The sequence below is a fragment of the Pipistrellus kuhlii genome, unplaced genomic scaffold, assembly GCF_014108245.1.
Source record: "Pipistrellus kuhlii isolate mPipKuh1 unplaced genomic scaffold, mPipKuh1.p scaffold_m20_p_1, whole genome shotgun sequence".
Classification (NCBI taxonomy): Eukaryota; Metazoa; Chordata; class Mammalia; order Chiroptera; family Vespertilionidae; genus Pipistrellus; species Pipistrellus kuhlii.
Window position 1 is genome coordinate 124,646,759 of NW_023425404.1, and position 27,557 is coordinate 124,674,315.

Consider the following 27,557-nt stretch of genomic DNA (forward strand, 5'->3'; position numbering starts at 1 on the left):
TACAACAGGAACTGGCTTATTTACGTCTGGATTTCCTGTGTGTGTTTGTGTGCTAATCTCCTCTTATGAGGACGCCAGACCTATGGGATCAGGGCTCCACCTTATGACCTCAATTGACCTTAGTGACTTCTTATTATAAAGCTTCATGTCAGTGCAGCCACATTGGGGGTTAGGACTTCAACATATAAATTTGAGGGGGGGGGGAGCTTAAAGGGGGATCCAATTCAGCCCAAAACACAACCCTTCAGTGTTCACCAGTGCCATAGGCTGAATGCTTGTGTCCTTCCAAAATCCATGTATTGAAGCCCTAACCCCAAAATGATGGTGTTAGGAGGTGGGGGCCTTTGTCTTGAGATGAGGTCCTGAAGGTGGAGCTCCCATGACAGGGTTAGTGCCCTTTTAAGAAGAGATACCAGTGCTCTCTTTCTCCTCCAGATGAGGACATGGCGAGAAGGCTGCCGTCTGTAGGCCAGGAAGCAGGTCCTCATCAAGAACCTGGCCCTACGTAACTATCAACAAGTGAATCTAAAAACCAAGGAAATTAAAAAGAAATCTGATGAACAATATTAACTGTTGAATATAATAGAATCAGAGGTATGGAAGGGGAGTAAACTGACGATTCTTGGGGAAAAGGGGAGAAGGGGATGTGGAAAGAGACTGAACATAAACTGTGCACCTATGGATGAGGACAATGGGGAGTGGGGAAAGGGCAGAGGGTGGGGTGGGAACCTGGTGGAGGAGAGCAATGGTGGGGGGGGGGGACATTTGTAATAATATGAACAATAAAAATTTATTTAAAAAAATTAAAATTAAAATTAAAAAAAAGAACCTGGCCCTGCTGGCACTCTGAGCCTGGACTGCAGCCTCCAGAACTGTGAGTAGGAAAAGTCTGTTGTTTAATGTCTCCCCCCGCCATGGGAATATTTTGTTATAATAGCATAAACTGACTGAGACCACCAACCACCTCAAAGATAATGATTTACATGATAAAACCAGGCTTCTCGAAGCCCAGCTTGGCCCTCAGCTTTTCATCTGAAAAACTGGCTATTCCATTCCCAAGTAGCAGAAAGGTAACTGTACTTTACATCACATTTACATCTCAAAGAATAAACAGGGAAATGTGATAACAAATGAACAAACAAAAATTCATAGTCACAGACAATAGGATGGCGGTTACCAGAGGGAAAAGGGTAGTCAAGGGTGGAGGGGGGTAGAAGATCATTTGACTTTGGGTGATGGGCACATACTGCAGTATACAGATCATGCATCATAGAAATGTATACTTGAAATCTATATAATTATATTAATTGAAATCTGTATAATCCCAATAAGTTTAATTTAAAAATTTGAATTATATCAATAGCCCACAGATATACAACTGACTGAATTTTCACATTTTCAAATAAATATTTGATGGCATGCACAGTGGGAACTGTAGTTCTAAGTATCCTTGGGGAATTGTGGCAACTGGAGGCGATTTTATGAGGCCTTTTAACCCTCACCCGGTTTAGAGTCTGTGTCACATAATCAAACAACTGAAAGGACAGTGGGATTTGCCCTCTTCAAGATGACTGGAGAATGAGCTCATTCTGAAGGCCTTCTACTCCCTTCCTAACTCCAGTGACCCCTGATAAGCCTTGGGAGTCATCATGACTCTAAGAAATCCCCAAACAGGAGAATGCCTCTGAAATTACCTCACTTTTAAGAAGGTCCTCGGGGAAATTCTGAGCCACAGTTACTTCAAGCCCTCCTAGAAATTTTTCCATCCACTGTTTCCTGGAGGGTTGATGAAGAATTAACCTTCATCCTGAAGGAAGACATAGCACAAGTTAATCTTAGGATCACAGAAGTCCCACCTGAGATTTTTCCCAGCAGCTCCCCACCGGCACCCTGGACAGCAGCCAGTTAGCTGGGCCTCTGCTGCCACCTAGTGTCCTTTCTCTGGAAAGTCTAGGGACACCAGTTGGAGGCCTTGGGGTGCAAGACCTGTGGGAGTTACTGGATTCTCAAGGAGTTAGGTGTTGGGGGGCAACTTGCTAGGGCATCCCCAGGAAATATGGGGCTAAAACAAACCACTGTGCCTTCAACATCTGGTTCTATCTTTTCCCACACTTTCCTTTCTTGGTGAAACCCCAGATGAAACAAACAACAAAAAAGCAGAGCAGGGCCAGGGCTTAGCGTGGCCATATCTCCAGGATGTCTAAGGATGCACTGCAGGTCAGGAAAGTCCTGACAAAAGTGAAGGAGGAAGGCATGGCTGTCTGGGAAAAGATTATTCTGGGCCAAGTATTCTTGCCAATTATGTTGATCTACCTATAAAGTTATTTTTGAAGACTCTAGGTTGTCACCAAAACGTCAGAATGCAGGGGGCGGCTTTCAGGTGTCAGTCAGATGACCAAAATCAAGGGCTAATGAGGTGTCAGTCAGATGACCCAAATCAAGGGCTAATAGGATAAAGATGTGAGGCCCCAGAAACCAAGCTCCTCCAAATGCAAAGGACGCTTCTCTACCTCTCTGCTCTCATCTCCCCTCCATGATTCACGGGACACAAAACTGACAGGTTGGTGAGAGGGAGCACTGCACACTTACCCCTGCTCTGTTACCCAGGACACAGCAGGGACCTTGAAAACCTGAGTAAAGGATGAGAAGGGGTAGTATTTACAAGAACAAAATTGTTTGTTCAAAATCCCAGCAAGAAAATAGTCAGAAATAGAGCAAATTGATTTTGACTTTGAATCCCCAGGAGTTTATACTACCTTTAAAAGAAATTGGCTTGCCAAAACCGGGTTAGCTTAGTGGATAAAGCGTCGGCCTGTGGACTGAAAGGTCCCAGGTTCAATTCTAATCAAGGGCATGTACCTTGGTTGCGGGCACATCCCCAGTGGGGGGTGTGCAGGAGGCATCTGATCAATGATTCTCTCTCATCGATGTTTCTAACTCTCTATCCCTCTCCCTTCCTCTCTGTAAAAAAAAAAAAAAAAATATATATATATATATATATATATATATATATATATATATATTTAAAAAGAAAAAAAAAGAAAAGAAATTGGCTTGCCCTGGCCAGTGTGGTTCAGTTGGTTGGAGTGTCATCCCATGTACCAAAGGCTGAGGATTCAATTCACATTCAGGGCACATACCCAAGTTGCAGGTTCAATATCTGGTCCTGGCTCGTACAGGGAGCAACTGATCAATGTTTGTCTCTCACATCAATGTCTCTCTTTCTCCCTCTTCCTCTCATTCTAAAATCAATACAAACATATCCTCAGGAGATGGTTTAAAAAAGAAACTGACTTAAAATAGTAAAACTATAAAAAACATGAATAGAAGCTGCTCAGGCCCCAGCTAAATGCAAGTTTGCAAAGAATGTCGAAGCCAGAGGCTATTCTCTTCCTCAGAGTAAAGAGTGAAATATCTTTTGTTAGAGTCTCCCCAAAAGAGTACTAGAAAAATGAGTTTCTACTGACTTGGCTTGAGTCACTCGTTGCTTCCTGCAGCAGGAGTGGGGAATTGCTCTGAGCTCCAGGCCTAGGTATGGGGACAGACAACCTCTGTCTGCATCATGAGTGGAGAGGATGCATCCTGGGAGGATGCAAGTGGGGTCTCCCTCAGACCTCAGGTCCACGTTTCTCTGTCATTAAACACAGGCTCTGCATGTTTATTTATTACTGTGGTCAAACAAGAAAGTTCAACACAAGTTCCAGCCCCCTTGTCACTTTTCATTTATTTGCAGGGACAACTGCTTTGTTTCACTCACCCTTTTTAAAAAGCCAACCAGCCTGGCCAATGTTGCTCAGTGGTTGAGCATCTACCTATGAACCAGGAGATCATGGTTCGATTCCTGGGCAGGGCTCAATCCCCAGTAGGGAGTGTGCAGGAGTCAGCCAATAAGTGATTCTCTCTCAACATTGATGTTTCTATCTTCTCTCCCTCTCCCTTTCTTTCGGAAATTAATTAAAATATAAAAAATAAAATAAAAGGACAACCAAGCACCATGATGTGGTTGTAAGTTTGAATAGCTGTCATGAAAGCAATTTCAATAAAAATAAACCATGTAAAGAACAGATTTACTCAAAAGCAGAATCCTTGCCTAGGAAAATGTGGACATTAAAGGGAAAGGTGCCATCTAGCGGCTGTGTCAGATAATATTGTTACTGAAAATGAAATATAATATTTAGAGGGTTGGGGATTCTGCTCTCTTGGGAGAAGGATCATTTTATCAGGGAAAGGAATAAAATGCCTGAAGAGTAGGCATTATTTTGCACCTTTAAGAAAATCTGAGATGTAACTGAGAACAATGAGAAAATTCACTGGGGTAATAGTTCTACAGAAACTATTGCTATTCATTTCTTTGTGTCTATGATAAATTAAACTTTGTCCATGGCTTACTATCAATGGCTGAAATTTCTAACATATGACTGGAAAAGTCTCCAACTACTACGTTTAACTGATTCTAATAGGCATGTTTCTCATTCATATTCATTTGACCCAATAATGCCACCACTGGTTTGACTTGGACAGCTAACCAAGTGACGAAGTTTTAGTAATATAATATTTCATAGAGAGGGCAATTTCCCAACATTTATCTACCATGTTATACCATTTTAATTGATATTATCATAAAAAATAAGGTTAAAATCAACCAAAATAAGAAATACATATATTTTAGGATGACATACAGATGTGATAAAAAAATTTTGAAAAGTAATGCAAGGGAATAGTTTTCCTGGGTCATGGAGTAAAGGATTATTATCAAGGAACAAAATTATTATTGTCAGGATTTTAAAATAATACAAAATACACAAATAACAATGTATGAAATATATTTGTGTAATATAACCACCGAGTCTATTTCTCAGCAGAATTTGTGTTGTGTCTGATGGTAAACCAGATTAAAGCAGTTTCAGGAGAGATGGAGATCAGAGGGTTGCCTGACTCATTTCCTGCTAAAGGTTTCAAAGGTAAGAGTAGTGCTTGTTTTTATGTTGAGGTTTTCCCCAGTCTAATCATGGCTGCACAACAAGTTCTTAGAATAACAGAATGGTAGAGCAGAAAGGAACCTTAGAGGCCTGCATGAATCTCTTAATTTTTCAGAAAAGGACTTGAAGCCCAGAGAGGGCATGTGCATTTCCTAAAGCCACACAGCTTGGCAGGAGCATGGCATGGGACTGAACCAGGTGCCTAGTGCTTGTGGAAGCACCCTGTGCTGCCCCTGCCAACTGCAATTCAATATCAGAATCATGTCCATGACCTTGTTTTGTGCCTTGTCAACATTCAGTTGACACTTAGAAAATGCCTGCCGAAAACCTGAGAGAGAAGAGTTTACCTGTGAAATCACAAACCACACACATGCTGTTCATGGGATGAACAGCTTTACTTTTTAGGAAACCGAGCGAAACTTATGGTTCACAGAGTACTTTTCAATATTAAATGTTTTGCTTAAATATTTCAAATCACAGATCTATTGGTGTTAGATTGCCTATATAAGATTTTATATAAACTGATGTTTTTCAACTATCCCATGGGATGTATAAACTTCATCATTAAAATGTGACAAAATATCTCTTCATAAAAGAGACAATCTATAATAGTCAATATTCCTGGAAAATAAAATGATACTGAATATAAGGGACAAGATATAATAATATATGATCATCATTCATAAAGACCTGCCATTTATGTTTTTATAAAACACTAGAGACTGGATTCATGCAAGAGTAGGCCTTCCTTCCCCCGGATGCTGGCACCAGCTTCCCTCCTCTGGCCGCTGTCAGGCACCCGGCCCAGGCTGGCTTCCCTCTGGCCCCCGCTTCCTCAAGAAGGACGTCTGGAATTATGTCCAGAAGACATCTGGTCTAATTAGAATATTACCATTTTATTATTGCAAATTAAGCTAAACATTTGTTATTAGAGCATATAAAATTTTCATAAAGGAGAAAAAATTAATTTGCATTTCCTTTATTTAGAAAAAACTGCAACACTTTCATCCAAAATGAAGATAGCTCCTTGTGCCCTCCACTGACTCAGTGCTGAGCTTTGATAGTTGTTTCAGTGTGTTTATGTTGATCAAAAGGAATTGAGTTACTCCTGCTGAACAAGTATGGAGGGGTCCATCCTGAGCATGTGTGAGAGGCTGTAAAGAAATGGGAACTCAGAGATATTTTAAAAAGAATCATAAGAGGGCCAGAGTGCATCAAAATCAGTTGTGTTATAGTTCAAGGAGGGACCCGGGGTATCAACTCTGTATTAATAAAATTCAGTTCCTCAGTATATTCTGACACACTTTTTCTTTCTTTCTTTCTTTCTTTCTTTCTTTCTTTCTTTCTTTCTTTCTTTCTTAATATATATTTTATTAATTTTTTACAGAGAGGAAGGGAGAGGGATAGAGAGATAGAAACATCGATGAGAGAGAAACATTGATCAGTTGCCTCCTGCACACTCCCTACAGGATATGTGCCCACAACCAAGGTACATGCCCTTGACCAGAATCGAACCCAGGACCCTTGAATCCGCAGGCTGACACTCTAGCCACTGAGCCAAACCAATCAGAGCTGACACACTTTTTTTTTTACTTCCTGCTGGCTGAGACTTAGGTTTTCAATATAATTATTGAGAGAAGGCATCTACTAGCTCAGTTAATAGCTACCAATTAATAACCCTTGGGTGGAGCCTTTAGCGTCAAATTCTGTCACAGATCAGAGGCCGCCTGTGAGGCAACAACCATTGGTTCAGGGGTCCATTTCTAAATCAGAGACCATACCTCCTGAATGAAAATAAATCAGAATTGTGAAACCCAATCTCATTTCACATAACAACTAATCACAGACAGGCAATGAAATCCTACTCAGGTTTTCCAATGAAGTAAATTGATCAATAAACCTACGTCATGCTGATTTGGAGGCTGTTTTTACAATGCAATCAAGGTATTCTGTTGGAATTCATTTAGAAGATTCAGGGCAATTAATTTGATAACAATTAGCTGGTCCAAATCATTTGTAATGACAACCAAGATAACAGGTTCACCAAAAACACACATACTTTCTCTGAATATTGGTTTTCATATTCCTCTTTATAATATTATAAGAATTTAAATATCCATGATGTCTTTTAAAAGCCAGGCTCTATTTAAATCATTTATGTAAAATTTATCTTGAAAAAGAGAAAAACATGAGGTATATCAAGTCAATGGTTAGATTATCTAATGCAAATAAGTAAATAAATACACAACAATGAGCATGAAGATCACTACATGGGCTACATACGTATTCCTAGTGGGAAAACATTTATTGAATCTGGGAAATTTTCTAAATATACCCTCTGTATGCTAATAGCATAATCAAAGCATCAGAAAATACTTCCAAAGCCTTGGTAAAGACCCTCATGGAGTGACACCCTTTAGAGACCTAAAGTACTAGAAGAAAGGATGATTACAAGACTCTGAGCAGGGTAACAAAACATTATTATGAGAGTTATTTGTGGGGCACTTTGGTAAGCACTTCAGACACATTACTTCTTTCATTTCAGCAAAATTTATTGAAGTGAGTTCTATGATTATCAGCCCTGCTCATTTTACAAAGGACAGTAGGTTTTGGTAAGAGGTTTAAAGGGCTAACTGTACATCCTGGGGAGGCTGCGTAATTTATTCCTTTGGTTTAATTAAAACTACCTCTCAAATATACATTTCAAATTTAAACCTTTCCAAGAAAAGAAACTTTTTTATCGTTTATCAAAATTATAAAGAAACAACTGATTATAAATGGCTGTGTCTATTTATATGTATTTTACAGTTATTTCTTTACTAACCACCAGAACCTGTAAGAAATCTGTTTAGAGCAAGTTAGGTTATTAGGATGACAATTATCATCATAATGGCTGTAATTGGAAATATGTGTTTTTAAGCTTTTTTAAAAAACCTCATCCCAAGATATTGTTTTAAATTGATTTTAGAAAGAGGAAGATATGAAAGGAGGGAGGAAGGGAGAGAGAGAGAGAGAGCAAGAGAGAAAGAGAGAGAGATAAAAGAGAAACATGGATCAATTGCCTCTTGTAAAGTGCCCCAACCAGGGATTGAACCTGCACCCTAGGTACGTGCCTGACTGGGAATCAAACCCACAGCCTTTTTGGTGTATGAGACTATAATCCAACCAACTGAGCCAGCAACCAGGACTGGGCTTTAAAGCTTTTGAAGTACCATTTGTTCAGTTCTTACTATCTAAAAGACCCTACGCTAAATAGTTTATATTTTCTAACAATATTATCAATAAAAGAGTAATTTTAATGATTATAGAAATTATTATAGAAATGAATCTACTTTAATAGCATGTTCTATGAAGTTAGTCCAGCGTTTTTCAACCGCTGTTCCGCGGCACACTAGTGTGCCGCGAGATGTTGCCTGGTGTGCCGTAGGTGCAGACAAGACAAGAATTTTATAATTTTTCACTATTTTGTTTACTTAATATTTCATAATAAAGTAATTAGAAAATACTTTCTTTGTGTTTATTTGATTCCTATTCAAGAGAATTATTTTATATATAGTCAATATAGGCACAGAGTTAAATTTTTTAACATTTTCTAATGGTGGTGTGCCTCGTGATTTTTTTCATGAAACAAGTGTGCCTTTGCCCAAAAAAGGTTGAAAAACACTGAGTTAGTCCATTGAAAAGTAACAAAAACAGCTTTTCCCCCTTGAGCTTTATGCTGTGTGAGTATACTATTGCTTGTGGCTTTCTCCACTAAAAAGACATTTGGCTAATGAATATTTATTTCACTGCCACAGACAATAATGCATAACAAGACTGAATAAATGCCTTCGTGAGTATTTTTTCCTTTCCTCTGTCCTCTGATATGTATCCATTTAATTTTTCTCTAACTGACAGGTATTTGTTTCAAAGCTCCAAAAACCAATGTCTTAAAATTCAATTATAATATTCATTTCCTTCTGTTTCTGGCATGTTAAAATTTCTCCTTCATACAAGTAAACTAGAATATTTTAGAATGTTTTACCAAAAGGACCAACAAATAGAATAGTTGGCAATGAAAGTTCACATTTATTCTGTGAAATAATGATTTTGGGCCAGTAAATGAAACTAAAGAAAGACACTCTGAGGAAAAGCGAGCTCTATATATATATATATATATATATATATATATATATATATATATTAGTTTAGATGAATGCAATAGACAATAAAATTGACAATTTTATACTGAAATATCAACAAAAGATTAGTCAGACATTATATATTTTATTTTTAAAGACTTCTGGGATCTCATGATACAGGAAGGATATTTATTTTAACATTATGATAGACAACATAAGGATCCCCAAATATGTCCATATCCTCATCCTTGAAACCTGCATCTATGCTATACAAGGTAAGAAGGAATTAAGGTAGCAGGTAAAATTAAGGTTGCCAATAAGATGACTCTAAAGTAAGGGGATTAGGCTGAGCTATTTGGGTGGGCCCACTGTAGTTATAAAGTCATTAAATAGGGAAGCAGGAGACCTAGCAACATGGCATTGGGAGAAAGACTGGATGGAGGACAAAAGAAAGATGGAGAAAGAGGCCACAAGCCAAGGAATATGTGTGACCGCTGGAAGCTGGAAAAGGCAGAGGACATTTTCTCTCTAGAGCTTTCAAGGGAAGCACACCCTTGCTGATAGCTCCTTGATTAGCCCAGTGAGACTTGTGCGGGACTTCTGACCTGCAGAACGGTAAGAGAATTAACCTGTATTGTTTTAGCCCATGAAATACATGAGAATTTGTTCTAGCATCAACAGGAGATGAATACAGACATGGCACACAGTTACTAATTCACCATTTTGTAAAGTCTCGATCGACTCCTTCTCCAGGGAAGTCTTCGCTGAGCCATCATTCTGTGACGGGATCTGTGCCTCAGTGCTCCCCTAGAGCACCGCACTAGATGGTGCAGTAACTTTCCATTTGCTTTTCTTTTTTTCTTTTCTTTTTTTAATATATTTTATTGATTTTTCACAGAGAGGAAGAGAGAGATAGAGAGTTAGAAACATTGATGAGAGAGAATCATCGATCAGCTGCCTCTTGCACACCCCCCACCGGGGATGTGCCCACAACCAAGGTACATGCCCTTGCCCGGAATCGAACCTGGGACCTTTCAGTCCGCAGGCCAACGCTCTATCCACTGAGCCAAACCAGTCCCGGCTCCATTTGCTTTTCTGTAACCTGTGATATACGAAGGGTTCCATGAATGCCAGGACCATGTCTTTAATCTCTGCATGAAGAGCTAAACTTTTATGCAAAATTCAGCAGCAGCAAACTATGTAGTCATCCTGGAAGCCTATACATAAATGTCCAAATAAAGCGACTCTGAGCACAAGTGACTCTGAGCACACTTGGAAACCAGTAGCAAAAGTATGAACAGTTATGGAACTGCTGTTTGAAATTTTAACCCTGATATTTTGGCTTTTGTAAACTCTTGTTTGCTTAAACAATAAGGAAAATAATACTACTCCCATTTCAGAGAGGCCATAAACTATGTTCCAGACAGCGTTGTCAGTGCTGACACCAGGCCAGGCCTTGAGATATGGTCTCATCGCCCCTTCCCACCACGCAGGCCTTCTTTCTCAGAAGGGCCGGAAGTCTCATTCCAAATTTGGGAGACAAAAGAGCTAGAAAAAGTATAAATAGAAAAAGTTTCCTCCATGGTGGGGGGCCCAGAATTTGAGACACATTTTTCTCTGGGCCTGGTCAGAATTTAATAATAAAATGTAACTCCTTTTCTCTAAACGTGGCTTGGTTTTTCTCTGGTCTTCTGTAACATGACAAGTGTTATAAAATGATTTGTCACATGAATTCTGTAATTCAAGATTTTAGAGAAAATACAAGGTCCAACACAATAGTTCAGTATTGTAACCAGCTCAGTGAGCTGTGGATTTATTACATCAACCACCAAGTCATTTACAAGGAAACTATAGCATTGAGTTTCTGTTAAAATGTCTAAACCACACACAATGTTTAGAATTTGAGTAATGGCTAGCCTTAGGTAAGAAACATTTGAAGCAAAGAAGTATTGTCTTTTGGAGTTTCCAGGTTTTCTTTTTCCCTTCATCATTTTATCATTTCCCCCTGGCGACAATGTCTTTTCCCATATCCCGTGATGCTTGCTATCTCTTTGCAATAATTTTCCTTTACAACATTATTCAATAAAAGTCATTCACTCTCAACTTAAATCTAAGAAAATGAGTGTTTGCATTTCAAGCATTTTGCTCTTTGGAACGCAGTTCTATCTGCTGTTAACGTTTTTCAGGCATCAGCAAATGCATGGATGGTAAGGATGATGTGCGGGTGGAGGTCCTTGCTCTGCCTCAACTCCAACCCGAACATTGTGCCATACGTTGGAGGCTCTAACTTAATGAGTTATTATGATGCCATTTTAATCTTGAGGATTTTCTATTACATGAAGCAGAACAAAATTAAAACCATGTGCATCAAAAGCACAAATGAGAAAAGTAAATCTTAAAGTCCTTAAAAGAAATAGAGTACCACTATGGCCTTGGGGAGGTGCACAGGGATTTGAAGTCGTGATTTAATTCCTCCCGCCCCCATATAATTACAAAATTTATAGATTCTGTTTCATTTCTAGTTATCTATTCCTGGCTTTCTCTATATTCCTTTAGCCTCTTTACCCCTCTCTCTGTGCTAATACACACTGTCTTATTTTGCTGTAGTTTTAAGACTTCATAAATCTAAAAGTCCTGAATAACAAAATTTGTCTTAATTTCTACTAATATAAGTTTCCCACATTGTCCTTAAAAAATCATTTGCCTGTTCTTGACTGTTCTCCATCAACTGTATTGTAGAATCACTTTGAGCTCCTAATATGTTGGGATTGCTATTGGAATTGCTTTGCATTTTTTGGGCAACAAATGTCATAATGGGTTTCCTATCTGTGAACATAGAATGTATTGCCATTCAATGTAGCAGGATACAAAATTAACACCAAGAAATCTATGGCATTTCTATATACCAATAGTGCACTTACAGAAAGAGAAACTAAAAAAGCAATACCATTTACCATCCTACCAAAAAAATTAAGATACCTAGGAATAAACTTAACCAAGGAGGTAAAAGACCTATACAAGGAAAACTAGGATACTGTAAAAAGACATAGAGGAAGATGTAATCAGATGGGAGAACATACCATGTTCATGGATTGGTAGAATCAACATCATTAAAATGTCCATACTATCCAAAGCTATAGATTCAATGCACTCCCCATTAAAATACCAACAGCATATTTCACAGACATAGAAAGAACTCTCCAAAAATTCATCTGGAATAAAAAAATAAAAAAAGACCCTAATAGCCACAGCAATCCTGAGAAAGAAGAATAAATTAGGAGGGATCTTAATACCATATTTCAAGCTGTATTACAAAGGTCACTGTTCTCAAAACAGCCTCGTACTGGCACAAGAGCAGAATAGAATAGAGAATCCAGATATCAACCCAGACCACTATGCTCAATTAATATTTGACAGACAAAGGAGGCACAAACATACATTGGAGTCAAGACAGTCTATTCAATAAATGGTGTTGGAAAATACATGCAAAAAAAAATAGAAAGAAAGAAAGAAACTAGAACACCAACTTACACCATACACAAAAATAAACTCAAATGGATATAGGACTTAAACATAAGATGGGAAACCATAAAAATACTAGAAAAATCCACAGGCAGCAAAATCTCAGACATACCCTGAAATAACTTCTTCACTGATACTGCTTCTAGGGCAATGGAAGCTAAAGAAAAAATAAACAAACATGACTCCATCAAAATAAAAAGCTTTTCACAGCAAAAGAAACAATCAACAAAATAACAAGAAAGCCCACTGTATGGGAGAACATATTTGCAAATGTTATCACTGATAAAGCTTTAATCTCCAACATCTACAGACAGCTTATACAACTTAATAAAAGGAAGATAAATGGGCAATGGACCTAAATAGAATCTTTTCAAAAGAAGACAGAAGGAGGCCAAGAGGCACATGAAAACATGCCCAAAGTCACTAATTATCCTAGAGATGCAAATCAAAATGACAATGCGGTACCATCCCACACCTGTCAGAATGGCTATTGTCAACAAATCAACAGAAAACAGGTGTTGGCAAGGATGCTGAGAAAAAGAAACACTCCTGCACTGCTGATGGGAATGCAGTCTGGTGCAGCCATTGTGGAGAACAGTATGGACTTTCCTCAAAAAACTAAAAATGGAACTCCCATTTGACCCAGTAATCCCACTCCTAGAAATATATCCTAAGAAACTAGAAACACCAAACAGAAAGGACATATGCACCCCTATGTTCATAGCAGCACAATTTACAATAGCTAAGATTTAGAAACAGCCTAGGTGCCCATCAGCAGATGACTAGATCAGAAAACTACGGTACATCTACATACACAATGGAATACTATGCTGTCATAAAAAGAAGAAATTCTTACCATTTGTAGCAAACATGGATGGAACTGGAGAATATTATGCTAAATGAAACAAGCCAGTCAATGAAAGAAAAATTCCACATGATATCACTTGTTTGTGGATAATAAAGAACTTTATAAACTGATGAACAACTAGATACAGAGGCAGTAAAGCATCATACAGACTGTCAAATTACAGTGGGAAGGTAAGGGAAAGGTGGGGGAGATAAGAGATCAATTGAACAACTTGTATGCATGCATATAAGCATAACCAATGGGGCACAAAACACTGGGGGGGGGGTGAGGGCATGTATGGGAGGGGGTAAAAGGTAAAATATATACACATATAATACCTTAATTTAAAAAATGGAGAAAAGAATGTATTGCCATTTATTTAGGTTTTCCTAGATGGATTTCATTAAACTGTTATGTTAGAGTAATAATTAAAATCTCATTTTTACTGTTTCCACTCAAATGGGAGTATATTTTTCCCATTCAGGTAGAACTTCATCTTGCATCTGGTTTCCTTTCTCTTGTGATTATATATATATATATATATATATATATATATATATATATATATATATGTATGTATAGCACTATTTTTTAGTGTTTGAACAGTATTACAGTATTTAGTTATATAAATGTGTTGTATTTTATTTAAGAAAACTCTTCTTTGATAGAATTTTATGTTGTTTCATTTTGTTTTGTTTTAAATTATTACCCAAAGATATGTTTGTGTTGTTGTTGTTGTTTTGGGGGGGGGGGGGAAAGAAACATTGATGATCAGTTGCCTCTCATATGCACCCTGCTTAGGGATCAAACCCACAACCTAGGTATGTGCCTTGACCTGGAATTAAACCTACAACTTTTTGGTGTATGGGATGACATTTCAACCAGCTGGGCCACCTGGCAAGGCTATGTTGTTCAGTATTTGTTGTAATTAAAAATGTTGTAGAAAACATCTTTATACATCATTGTGCCCTTGTGAGGATATAACTGTAGGGTAATTTTCATGAAGTGAAATTTCTGTTGAAAGGGTACATATATTGCCATGACCAGTTTAGCTCAGTGGATAGAGTGTTGGGCCATGGACTGAAAAGTCCTGGGTTCCATTCCAGTCTAGGGCTTGCACCTTGGTTGCAGGCTCTATACCCAGTGGGGGTCATGCAGGAGGCAGCTGACCAATATTTCTCTCTCACCGATGTTTCTAATTCTCTATCCCTCTGCCTTCCTCTCTGTGAGAAATCAATAAAAAATATTTTTTAAGAAGATCCAAGATGGCTGCGCCCAGGTGAACACCTAGCCACAGCCGCACACAACAATTTCAATAAAAAACAACTAAAATATAAAACGGACATTGCCCAGAACTACAGGAAGGTTGACTGACTGGAAATTCTACAGCGAGAAGCAAGGAGAAAACCAGAAGGAGGCGCGGAGGAGCTGGAAAAGCCCAAGGTACAGAGACCGTGGCGCACAGAGAGGACGAAGCCGGAGAGGAGAGAGGCCGAGTGCCTGGCGGGCGTTCCCTAGCGGAAAGGAGACTGTGCTGGGCCCCCGACTGCTCTGAACCCCCGACTGCTCTGAACCCCAGTTCTAGGCCAAACCCCGGGGACTCAGGCTCAGCCATAGGGAGCCGGGCTGTAAGGCGGAACCCCGGGGAGAGGCAAAAGGAGGTCTGGGAGGTGCGCACACTGCACGCAGAGAAGGGACGGTTGGCTGTGCCGCGGGATTGCCCTGACGGGAAGGAGACTGGAGCTCCAGACTGCTGTGAACGCCACCTCCAACTCCACTTCCAACTGAACTGAACCCCAATACTGGCTCATTGTGGGAGAGCATAGACTGGCAGCAGGCGAAAATCAAGGGCACCTATCTCTCAGAGGCACCGGCAGCGAGCACTGAAGGACCCGCATAGGGCGGGGCTGACGGAAGCCAAAGCTGCAGGCTCCACCCTGAAACCCCATCCCATCTGTAACTGCGAAATGCGACAACAAAATAGATCACAAACGAAAGAAATGGAGGACAAAAAGCGTCTGGATATTGAGTTCAAATCTACGCTTATAAGGTTTTTCAAGAATTTCCTAGAAAAGATGGATAAGACCTATGAGGATATGAAAAGAGATCAACTAGAATTAATAAGGAGTCAACAAGAAATGATAAGGGATCAACAAGAAATAAAGAATACATTGTCTGAAATAAAAAATATTTTACAGAGTCCTAAAAACAGAAGGGAAGATCGCAAGAATCAAGTCAAAGATTTGGAACATAAAGAGCCAGAAGACACTCCTCCACAGAAGCTAGAAGGCAAGAGAATCCAGAAAATTGAAGATAATGTAAGAAACCTCTGGGACAACTTCAAGCGAACCAACATCAGAATTATGGGGGTCCCAGAAGATGAGAGAGAGCAAGATATCAAAAACATACTGAAAGAAATAGTGACAGAAAACTTCCCCCACCTGGTGAAAGAATTAGACTTACAAGTCCAGGAAGCGCACAGAACTCCAAACAAAAGGAATCCAAAAAAGACCACACCAAGACACATCATACTTAAAATTCCAAGAGCAAAAGACAAAGAGAGAATATTAAAAGAAGCAAGAGCAAAGAAGGTAGTAACCTATAAAGGAGCACCTATACGATTGTCAGCTGACTTCTCAACAGAAACCATGCTGGCCAGAAGGGAATGGCAAGAAATATTCAAGGTGATGAACAGTAAGAACCTACAGCCAAAGATAATCTACCCAGCAAAGCTATCACTCAGAATCGAAGGTCAGATAAAGAGTTTCACTAATAAAAAAAAGTTAAAGGAGTTCATCAACACCAAACCAGAATTATATGAATTGCTGAAGGGGGTTCTTTCAGAAGAGAAAGTAAACAAAGATAAAAATTATGAACAACAAATACGTAACTATCAACAAGTGAATCTAAAAACCAAGGAAATTAAAACAACAACAACTGATGAACAATAGTAACTGTTGAATATAATAGAATCAGAAGTATAGAAGGGGAGTGAACTGACGATTCTTGGGGAAAAGGCGAGAGGGGGGCGTGGGAAGAGACTGAACATAAACTGTGCACCTATGGATGAGGACAATGGGGAGAGGGGAAAGGGCAGAGGGTGGGGTGGGAACCTGGTGGAGGAGAGCAATGGTGGGGGGGAGAAAAGGAACATTTGTAATAATATGAACAATAAAAACTTATTAAAAAATTAAAAAAAAATCAATGGGGGAAAAATTCTCCCATGAGGATAAAAAAATAAAAAAAAAAATAAAAAAATATTTTTTAAAAAATACATGCATTTAAAGTTTACATTAAAATGCCACGTCTTTGTATAAATACCACAAAGTGGGTATCTTAGAACAAGTGAGATTTACTATGCCTTGGCTCTGGAAGACAGAAAGTCGAGATGAAGATGTTGGCAGATTGGTTTCTTCTGAGGCTGTGGGGAGAATCTGTTCCTGCCTCTCCCCCAGTTTCTGCTGGTGCCAGAAATCCATGTAGATGAATTTCTTGTTCAATCTGTTCAAATAACCCCTTTTTGTAAAGACACAGGTCATCTTGGATTAGAACCCATCTTAATGACCTCATTTTAATCTGATGACCTCTGTAAAGACCCTTTTCCCAAACGAAGTTCTATTTGGAAGCTGTGGGGATTAGGACTCTAACATATCTTTATGAGGAGACACAATTCAATCTTTAACACTTCAGTATTCATTCGATTGCCTTTCTAAGGTCCAGTCACAATCTGTTCAGACCAATGCTCACTTGGTAATCTTGAAGCAGTAAGTTTCATTATAACACAGGGTATGTTTTTGTAACATAGAATATTGCATAAACAATTTTTCATTTCACATTACAATTATCTGTTAATATAAATTGGGACTACATGTTGGGAGCGGCTCAAAATAATTACTTATAAAATCTTATTTTGTAGGTGTGTATGTGTAGGCAAGCCATCAGTGAGGTTGAATCCTGTGGGAACATACCAGTACATGGCAATTACTGGATCTAACAGCATCTATTCTTCAGATAGATCAAAACACTTTAACCACCCATCCAGTGCCTCAGTTTCCTGCACAATCACTGTAAGGTTAATAATATCCAACCGTTTCCCCAAGATCACAGAACTGCTGTGGTGAGTCAAATCAAGGTATATGCAAGGAGTGTGTTTGTGTCAGTAGCTTCTCATCATCACTGTTGTTTGTTTTGGTTCAGTTGGGTTGTCCTCTTAATAAAGAGATATTTGGTTAACTGCAGAATCCGCTGTGCTGTGGATAGTTTTTGGTAAACTTCTGGTGGCTTTTCATCACGGTATGGACCTCCACATCGCTGCCAATGCTTTTATATGTTGAGACTGATCACCCATGGCTACCTAGCCTTCTTTCTTTAGAGCCTGGAATAAGGGGCAGAGAGATTTGAGTCCCTTTGCGTTAGTGAGCCAGGGGAAGAAATGAGGGAGACAGAGAGGAGGCCAAAACTCTGAGAGCTGAACTCAGATGTGGGCACTGCCTTCTTCCCAGCTTCACCCACCCACGCAGCGCCCAGGTGTGGTTCCTCTGAGATGCCCCAGGGAGCCCACAGGGCCGTGAGGGGCCCATCCACTCATGCTCTGCCCTCCTTAAGCCTCTCCGTGGGGTTCAAGAAAGGCCCGTGGGTAAAGTCTTAGAAGTCATGTGTGTTGTCTTCTCAGACACACAAGGAAGAGGAGTGAGCTGCCTTGGCAGGCTTGTCCCTCAGCTCCGGAGACCCGCCAGGCACCTGATTAGTCCCAGCTCATCTTCCGCACAGCCCAGCCCCGCGCTAGCACAGGCCCGCCCCTCGCCGGGCTCCGCCCCTCCTCGGGTAAGCCATTCAGCCAATCCCGCCCTTCGCTGTGCCTCGACGCCCCGCCCCCAAAGCGTCCGCCCCCGGGCTTCGTGGTCCGGCCCCGCCCCTTCTCACGTAGCCTGAGGTTCTGCCCTCCGCCAACCGTGGAGGCCCCGCCCACCTCCTGCGAGTTCCTTCCCAGGGCCCTAAGTCCCGCCCCGTCGCAGCAGGAGCCCGCCCTTTTCCTCCGCCGGCCTATTGGAGAGGGCGTCCCCGTAGGCACCAACCAATGGAATCACGGCTGGCACAGTGCGTGGGGATAAGTGGGTCGCCCCGTTGACCCTGCGCTGGTCACACTCACGCCATGTGGCGCTGCAGCAGGAGGGTCCCCTTGGCGCTGCGGCTGAGCCGCCGGTGAGACGCGGAGCGGGCGGCCGGAGGGAGGGGAGGCGGGAAAGAGGGGCGGGCGGCGGGCGGGAGCCTGGCGGTGGGGAGGTGGCTGGAGGCTTCAGGGTCTCCTCGGGTAGAAGGTGCAGCATCACCTCTCTGCTTTGGGGACTACCGCCCTCCCTTCTCTCCCTCTCCCTCTCGCCCCAAACTCCTCGCCGTTGGCTCCAATACCCCAAGACTCCTCCTCTGGGGCTTCTGTTCCCCCTGACCCTTATCCTGGGGTTCCAGGACTCCTAGACCCCTTCGCCTGGGCCTCTCGGACTCCTAGATGCCCACGCCAGGGACTCCCAGACGTCTAGGCCTCTCGTCCAGGGCTCTGTACCCCGAAAACCCTCTTCTGTAACTTTTGTACCCCAAAACCCCTGTCCTGGGGCTCCTGGACTCCTAGACCCCTCCAGGCTCCGGTATCCAGAGACATCTCGCTTGGGGCTCTCATACCCTGAAACCCCGCTCCGAGCCATATCCCAGGACTCCTCATCCGTGGCCCCTGTATCCCAAGACTCCCTCACCCCGGGGTCCTCTACCCCCACATCACTCGCCTGGGGCTCCTGGACTTCTAAAATCCCTCTCTTGGGGCTCCTGTACCCCAAAATCCCGCTCCTGGGCTCCTGTATTTTTAGATCCCTCTCCTGAGGTGTTTATACCTCGAGACCCCCTCATGGTGGGCTCCAGTACTCCTGGACGCCTCTCTGTGGGCCCCAGTACCTTGTTTAGACCCCTTATCTGGGGTTCCTGGACTCCAAGAGCCAGAACCCCAGCCTGAAAACCCTTTCAGGGCCTGAGTGACAGATATTCTTAAGCTCCTCCTGATGGGAGTGCATGCCCTCTCCCATGGCTTCCCCTGCCCAGCAACTTACCCCCCCCAGCCACCCCAAAGACGGGAGTTCCTCTCTGGGAACCAGGGTTGGAGTGATGGCAGAGAGGTTAGTATGGAGTAAAGCAGGGCCAGGCCCAGGGAGCTGTCCCTGTGACCCCCTTTCTTTTGGGGCCTCCCAGTGGGTGGCCCTGTGTGCAGGTTGTCAAGGCTTTTGAAGTGAAGGTGGTCATTAATGTGGGTTTTAATGTGTGATAAAAGTGGCAAGTTTATGGGCCTCATTAATATGTTTGCCCTCCTTTTTTGTTGTTGGCCTAGAGTCTTTAAGAGACCTGAGGCTTCCACAGGAAGTATTTAGATTTAAGCGGCTGCGTTTTAATAACATTGTAGCCTCCAGGATTTGAACCTTTTAAAATGACTCTCTATGGGAACACATTACATTTGGTTTTCCACCTTGAATGAGTGCCATGCCCTATGAGTTTGTAAAGTGTAACATTTTACTCAGCCAAGTTTAGTTTCATGCTCATTCACAAAACCTTGTTCAATGTATGGTACTTTAGCCCATAATATACTGAGGAAATAGGGTAGTGTGTGTTGGAGTGCCCTCTTGGTCTTGGAGCATTGTCATCTGTGTTAACCAGAAAGTGTAGGGGGGAGCCCGTGTTGCCCCTGACAGTCATACGGTTGGCTGTTTTGCTTTTTATGGTTGGGTTCTTGATGATAAATAACTTTTTAAAGTATATCCCACAACTCTAGAATTTGCCAAATCAATAAGGAAAATGTTGGCTGATTTTAATATCTCCATGATATTGCCTGATAGTGACTGAGTTTTTGTTTCTTTTCTGTAAGTATTTTATTTAAAAATAAGTTGTGCCCCTATTACTCAGTTTAAGGTTACCCCTAATCTGTCATCACCGTCTCTCTTAGATGTAATTTCTCTTCTGGTTTACAGAAATTATTTCCTTTCTTTCCTTTATAGTTGTGCCATCTATATAACATTTCTACAGTACAGTGGTAACCTGTTTGAACAATACCTGCTTAGGAGAACACTGTTTATCCTTTGAATTTGTATTTTTATTTTTTTTGGTTCAGGATCACTTGACCGACGTTTTTGTTACATGTAGTTGTAGTCTGTTCTTATGGCTGAGTTTATTGATTGAACAGTGCACAATTTATCCATTCTCTGACTCCAAGGAATGGTGCCAGCCTTGTTGTACCTGTGTGCTGGTGCCCTAGGACAGGTCTCCAGAACATCTGCAGGTTTTCCCCACTGTCCTAACGTAGACACTTCCCGTGAAATCTCTCTTATGCACTTAAAACAAAAAGCAATTACCATTAATTCATATAGAACATTTTTGAGTGGTCCCAAACTCCCCAAATAACCCGCCAAATTATACCAATGAGCCCATAAAGCCTAGAAGAACATTAACTCATTGCAAAAGGCAGAATGCACAGAATAAGGTGAGATTCAGTATAGAAGCTCACAGATGCAGCTCAAAACTCTGGTGGCAAAATGCTGATGCTGCCTGTAGGGCCACACTCCCTGCTCTGGGTGCCTGCTGCCTCTGTAGTGGCTCCTGCAAAGCAAACACAGGATGCTGTTTTAGATTTCAGCCTTTTTTCATAAAAGAGAAGATCCTTTGGGACTTCTTTTGGTTATTGAAACAGATACCAATGCAGGTCTCCTAAAGTGAAGTGGCAGAAGGCAAACTTTGAAAAGCAGGGGATACCTGTGTGTCAGGGTGCATGAATTACTAGCTAAGTGATCCCAGTCACTGTTGCAGTTTCACTCCAGGAGCAGTGAGAGAGTCTTTGGTGATACTCGACTTCTTAGTTTTCACCATTTGGTGAGTGTGTCATGGGACATCACTGCAGTTTGAATTTATTGAGATACTGTGATGGAAAAAGCCATTTTGACATGAGATTTTTAAAAAAATTTTTTTAGGCAACTCAGAGAAATTGGTATCACAATTGCATTATAATTATTTATGAATCTGTGCAAATAAAGGTTTTCTTTCTTTTATTAATCCAAATTCATTGGTTTTTAAAAGTGGAAGGGAGGGGGGAGAGAGACAGAGAGAGAAACATGGGTGTGCGACAAATCGATGTTTGCCTCTTGCACACACCTTAACCTAGGGCCGAGGATGAAGCCTGCAGTTAAGGTATGAGCCCGGGTTACTTCAGTCCAAGGGCTGATGCTCTATCCACTGAGTCAAACTGATTTTCAGTGTTTAATTCTTATTTGATGTTATAAAGCTTTAGTTAAGATAAAAGATCATTAAGAATTGAAGGAACTTGGCTAGAAATGAGTTTTCTGGAATGTGATTGGAAGATTCAAGGTTTAATTTTTGTTGGCATTATCTTAGTCATATGACAGTATTTTCATTATGTCTTAGTCATATGACAGTATTTTCATTATGTGGCTGAACTCTGTGAGTCAGTTTTCCTGCAAATCTTCTAACTTTGATGACTTTCTTTAACTGTAGCAGTGCCCATCCGGGAGCATGGAGGTGGAACAGCACGAAAGCCTGTGAGAGGGCGCTGCAGTACCAAGTCGGAGAGAAGATCCACGGATTCACTGTGAGCCAGGTAAGTCCTGTCCTGTCTTCTTTAATGCGAGCTTGTGAGGGCCTTCGAGTGGACCCCGGATCTGTTTTTATCTTTCTTCCTCGCCCTGGCTTCCTCCTGCTTCGCAGGTCCTCAGTGTGTGTGTGGAGTCTGCAATGAGAGTTCTTCCTAAGAACAGGTTCCCAGTCCTTTCCTTGAACTCCTTCTGGTTTTAGTGAGTAAATCAAACTTACTCATGTTTTGACCCTGACATCTGGCAGTCCACACTGAGTGTGATAAAGAAAGACTCTGAATGACCCACATTCATTCAAGTCAAGTCTTATCATCAAATACGATTGTTGCAAGGTTATGCAAAAAGTTTCTGGTTTTGAGCCCATGTGGGTTTCAGAATTATGGGAAAGAGATTATGTCCCATATTTATTTAAGTTATGTTAAAAAGGATTTTAATTTTGTTCTTGTTTTGCTTCAACTTCAGCATTTTTTTTTTTCTTTAATGCAATCATTGGGAAATAGTATTTCACATGATTGGCTGGCTGTTGGCTTTCTGCTGTGCTTGACATGCTGACATGCACAAAGGCAGACAGCTCACATTCTAGGCCTAGGGGACCCTGCAGGGGTAATACAGGATAGTGTGATGAGCTTCATGGTGGAAGTGCAGAGAGCCAAAGGAAGGCAGGAGGGGAGGGGAGCTTCATGGTGGCAGGATAGGGAAGGTTCCTGGAGAAAGGGGTGTTTATAGAGGAAGGGGCGGTTAAGTTCAGAAGGAAAGTCACCATCTGTCTCTAGGGCCAGTGATGTGGGGCTCTCCCAAGGCAGGGTCCTGGAACGGTGAATCATGACAGGGTGAGCCCTAAAGGCCATGCAGAGGGATGAGGATTTCTACTGCAGTATGGTAATGATGCCTTATTTGGATTCTTTTATTTTTCAAGTTCCCCCCCCCCCCCAGTTTTATTGAGAAATAATTGACATCCATCACTGTATAAGTTTAAGGTGAGCAGCAAGCATGTCCAACTCATGGCTAACGGGCCACATGCCTCATTTATTTAAACAGCCGAGAGTTTGACATGCTTGGTGTACAGCATGATGGTTTGATTCTCATGTATCTGAAGTGATTATAACAATAAGTTCAGCTAACTTCTATTATTTTTCAAATGTAATGGACGTATGAGAAACCTTATCATCTTTGAAAAATAGTTACCATGAAAACTGTTATGAGACAGACATCTCACTGTTTTACTGACCTAAGACATTAATCATCTCTTGTAAAGTATAGTAAGTTCTGAGATGCAAATAATTTAATAGCTGTAAATTACATCTCAGGCTCCCCAGGTCTAAGCTCTGCCCTCTAGTATCTTGCCATGACAAGCTACTCACGTAACCTCCTAGAAGTGGGGATGACAGCCACGTGGTTGGTGATCACAGAGACAGTTTTGTGATTGAAGGAGAGAGCCCCCCTAGTGCAGTTGGACAGGAGGACAGCTTCAGTACTGGGGACTGTAGATTGACGTGAAGGCTGACACAGAAAGAGAGGACCGCCTTCTGGGAAGGTGAGCTCCGTTTTATTGTACCATCCTGGACCCTTCCACTGGGAGCAAGTGATGTAACTGGTGATCACTTCAGTGCTGGGAACTTCTCCCAAACTAGATGAGGCCAAGTACAGTCCCCAAGTACATGCCAAATGAGAGCCCTCATTCCTCAGGCAGCCTGGTGTGACAAAAGGGGTTGACTCGCAGAGTGGCTCTCACTCTGAGCCTCAATGTTTTCATCTGTAACAGGTGAGAATGCCTCCCTCCCTGGGTGATGATGAGCTGTTTACAAAATGTTTGGCAAATAGTAAGCATTCTAAAAGGAGAGGTGTGTATATGTATTATTGTCAGGCTAGCTCTTCCTTTCCTCATTGGTAAGGTTTGGGGTTGGGACAGGTGGTTCCTGGTGTGCCTCCAGCCAGGTCCCTCAGTGGATTTCATGTAACCACTGAGGTATGCCTTTCCAGTTGAGTTTGGCCTCGTGTTGTTGTTGATTCAGGTAACGCCTGTCCCAGAACTGTTCCTGACCGCTGTAAAGCTCAGCCATGACGGCACAGGAGCGAGATACTTGCATCTGGCCCGAGAAGACACGAATAACCTGTTCAGGTGAGTGGGCACCCTGAGAACATGTTCTTACACATTTCTCCTTAGAGCATCACCATGGTTTAAAGAAATGATATGGTAGTGCCCTGAAAATATATGGGAACAATTAAATGACTACATTCTCAGCTACATACAGTAGAGTTTACATTTTTAGTCAGTGATTGTATACGTTACTAGGGGCTGGGTGCATGGATTTGTGCACTGGTGGGATCCCTTAGCCTGGCCTGTGGCTCTCCAACATCCCCTGAGGGATCCTGAATTGCAAGAGGGTGCAGGCCAGACCGAGGGACCCCACCAGTGCACTATTGGGGTTGGGGAGGGACCAGGGAAGGTTCTTCAGGGTGTGTCTGGTCCATCTCGCCCACACCCAATCGGCTGGACCCCAGCAATAAGCTAACCTACTGGTTGGAGTATCTGCCCCCGGTGGTCAGTGCATGTCACAGCTATCTGTCGAATGGTCGCTTAGGTTTTTATATGTATAGAAGATTGTCTGCAAACATTTATGAGAGATTACCATGTTAGAATGATGAATTCTAGTAATCCGGGGTAATGGCACATTTGGAAGCTGTTGGATGGTGTGAACTAACATGCCCATGGTGGCTCTTTTTTGGCTGTAGTGTTCAGTTCCGCACCACTCCCATGGACAGTACCGGGGTTCCACACATTCTTGAGCATACGGTCCTGTGCGGCTCTCAGAAGTACCCATGCAGAGATCCTTTCTTCAAAATGTTGAACAGGTCACTGTCCACATTTATGAACGCCTTCACAGGTAAGACTGACATCTTGGTCTGAGTTTGTGGTTGGGTCTGTTTCTAAGATAAAGGAGGGTAGTTGGGCCCTGGAGACGAGAATAAACTTATTCTCAGGTCTAGTTGAAAGACGTTAGAAATTTAATTCTTTAGGAAACCCACATGTGATTAGATTAGAAACACTGGAGTTTTTGCCCTGAATTGGATGGCTCAGGTGCTTGGAGTATTGTCCCATACACCAAGAGGTAGCAGGTTCAATTCCCAGTCAGGGCACATACATAGATTGCGGGTTCAATCTCTGTTTGGTGTAAGTATGAGAGGCAGTAGATTGATGTTTCTCTCTTATATCGATCTTTCTCTCTCTTTCTCTCTCTTTCTCTCTCAGTGAAATCAATTTTTAAAAATTTCTCCTTCTGTGAGGAATTTTAAAAAAAGCAAAACAAAACTAGAGTTTAGGAAAAAGGCATGTGAGGTTTTTCTGGAAAAGGTCAAAACTTTTCTTTGGAGAATATTGCTAGGAACTTTGGCATTTGTAGCATTATGTTATGTTGATGGCTGTGGTGTTTGAGTTTTATTTAGGAGAAATAGGAGAGTCAACAGGCTGGCGGTGTGCACAGAAGTGCTATTACAAATGCAGTTAAAGAGCATATTCATGGGCTGCCTTGAACCATAGTTCCTGGTGTTTTAAAACCTTCCCTTTTGTTTTCATTCAGCTAGTGACTATACTCTATACCCGTTTTCCACACAAAACCCCAAGGACTTCCGGAATCTCCTGTCCGTGTATTTGGATGCAGCCTTTTTTCCCTGCTTGCGAGAACTCGATTTCTGGCAGGAGGGATGGCGACTGGAACATGAGAATCCGAGTGACCCCAAGACAGCCTTGGTCTTCAAGGGGGTTGTCTTCAATGAGATGAAGGGAGCGTTTGTGAGTTTTTTTTCCTTTCTGTATTGTATTAATAAAAGCATCGTACTCTGTAAAATATTGAAATATAAGTAGGTTTGGAAAATAATTGACATCCTGTTATGTCATTTAATATTCTCATCACGTGAGGTTTATTAGCTTGGGGACAATGAAGGGCCAGGCTCCCGGTCACCCTAGAACTCGCTCTTCCAGATGAGCATTTCTGTGGTCTGGGGATCCCATATGTGATCTGCAGGATGTCTGTGAGAAAACAATGTTTTCATGACTGAAGTAAGACATCCTTTCTACTTTATTCCTGCCGAGCATGCAGGAGTTTCCCCAAGTCCATGGTGCACGGTGTGTGATGCCAGCACAGAAGCAGGTAGAGATGCCAGCTCCCTTCCATGAAGCCAGACTTTAAAGAGATTTGTAAAACATGTAAAACAGAGTCATTTTTCTCAATAACTTTGTTTTGTATGAAAAGTATTTTTTTTAAAATATTGGTTACCATGTATTTGTGTGTTAAGTTAATGATTAGTTTTACAGTTTTAGTTTTAATTTCTAATATAGAAAAATTATATACACACACCTCTACATTATATTATATACACACACCTTTAATTTCTAATATAGAAAAGTTATATACAAACAAATCATCAGAAGCTCTTTGGGGACCTCATTAATGTTTGGGAGGATGAAGGGTCTGAGGCCAGACAGTTTGAGACCCTCTGACCTGGGCCCTGCCCTAGCCCCTGACTTTGGAGACCTGCCCTGACCTGTAGTATAGCTTATGTGATCTGTGCTGCTCCCTTCCCTTTGCTGGCTGGTGGCTGTTTCTTACCTTCAGTTCTCGGTTTGGACATCATTTCTTTCAAACATGTTAAAACTCAAGTTAGGATAACTGCTTTCCCTCTGGATGTCCATGGGAGCGCGCCCATACAGATTGTGGGAAGAGGAATCCAGGATATCTTTCCCACAGCCCCCACCTGTGTGGCTCCTCACCCAGGGCCTTCTGCAAAGAAGATGTGCCCTCTCTCCCAAGAGAGCAGGCCCTGGGTCCCGCGTGCAGATCAGCAGTGAGCCGGGTGCTTTGTTAAACACTTGTTTATCATTGGGACGGTTTTACTCCTGAGGTGTTATAGGTATGTGATTAACTTGCTGTGTTGTAACAATGTGTGTATTATGCTATATATATGTTTTCTTTTTTTAATTTGAAGACAGATAACGAGAGGATATTCTCACAGCACCTTCAGAACCGCCTCCTTCCTGACCACACATATGCGGTGATCTCTGGTGGTGACCCATTGTGCATCCCAGACCTCACGTGGGAGCAGCTTAAACAGTTCCATGCGAGGCATTATCACCCCAGCAATGCCAGGTGACGTTTTGCTTTGAACGTTGGAGGGGAGGTGGCTTGATTAGGATTTGACTGATTTGCATTTTCTTTCACAGTGATAAGCTTCTCTCACATTTATCAGGGAAATGTTTGCTTAAAAGCCAAGTAAATTGAGACAAGATTCTTCACTTCATAAATTGCCTTTCTAATTTATTTGGACACTCTGTCTAAAGGTCTGCAGTGACACTCTTGTAGCCCAGCCACTGGGGCCACCTTCCTCGTAGGGCAGAGTGACAGGTGCCCTTGGCTTCATGCCTCAGTCCCAACAGTGCCCCAGGAATGGCGGCGGCAGG

At 41.8% G+C, this 27,557-nt stretch overlaps 1 protein-coding gene across 2 annotated transcripts in view; it reads left to right on the plus strand.

Annotated features, from left to right (window-relative positions):
* Positions 1-18,520: 18,520 nt before the first annotated feature.
* The window catches only part of PITRM1 (pitrilysin metallopeptidase 1), a 38,210-nt gene continuing 29,173 nt past the window's right edge, over positions 18,521-27,557 (plus strand). The window contains exons 1-6 of one of the 2 annotated variants that reach the window (XM_036408247.2): positions 18,521-18,671; positions 22,008-22,110; positions 24,115-24,221; positions 24,836-24,987; positions 25,681-25,892; positions 27,086-27,246. In XM_036408247.2, the coding sequence (XP_036264140.1) occupies positions 18,622-18,671; positions 22,008-22,110; positions 24,115-24,221; positions 24,836-24,987; positions 25,681-25,892; positions 27,086-27,246 (785 nt within the window). In that variant the 5' untranslated portion in view covers positions 18,521-18,621. The remainder of the gene's footprint in view (positions 18,672-22,007; positions 22,111-24,114; positions 24,222-24,835; positions 24,988-25,680; positions 25,893-27,085; positions 27,247-27,557) is intronic. The other variant, XM_036408256.2, reaches the window with a different exon arrangement.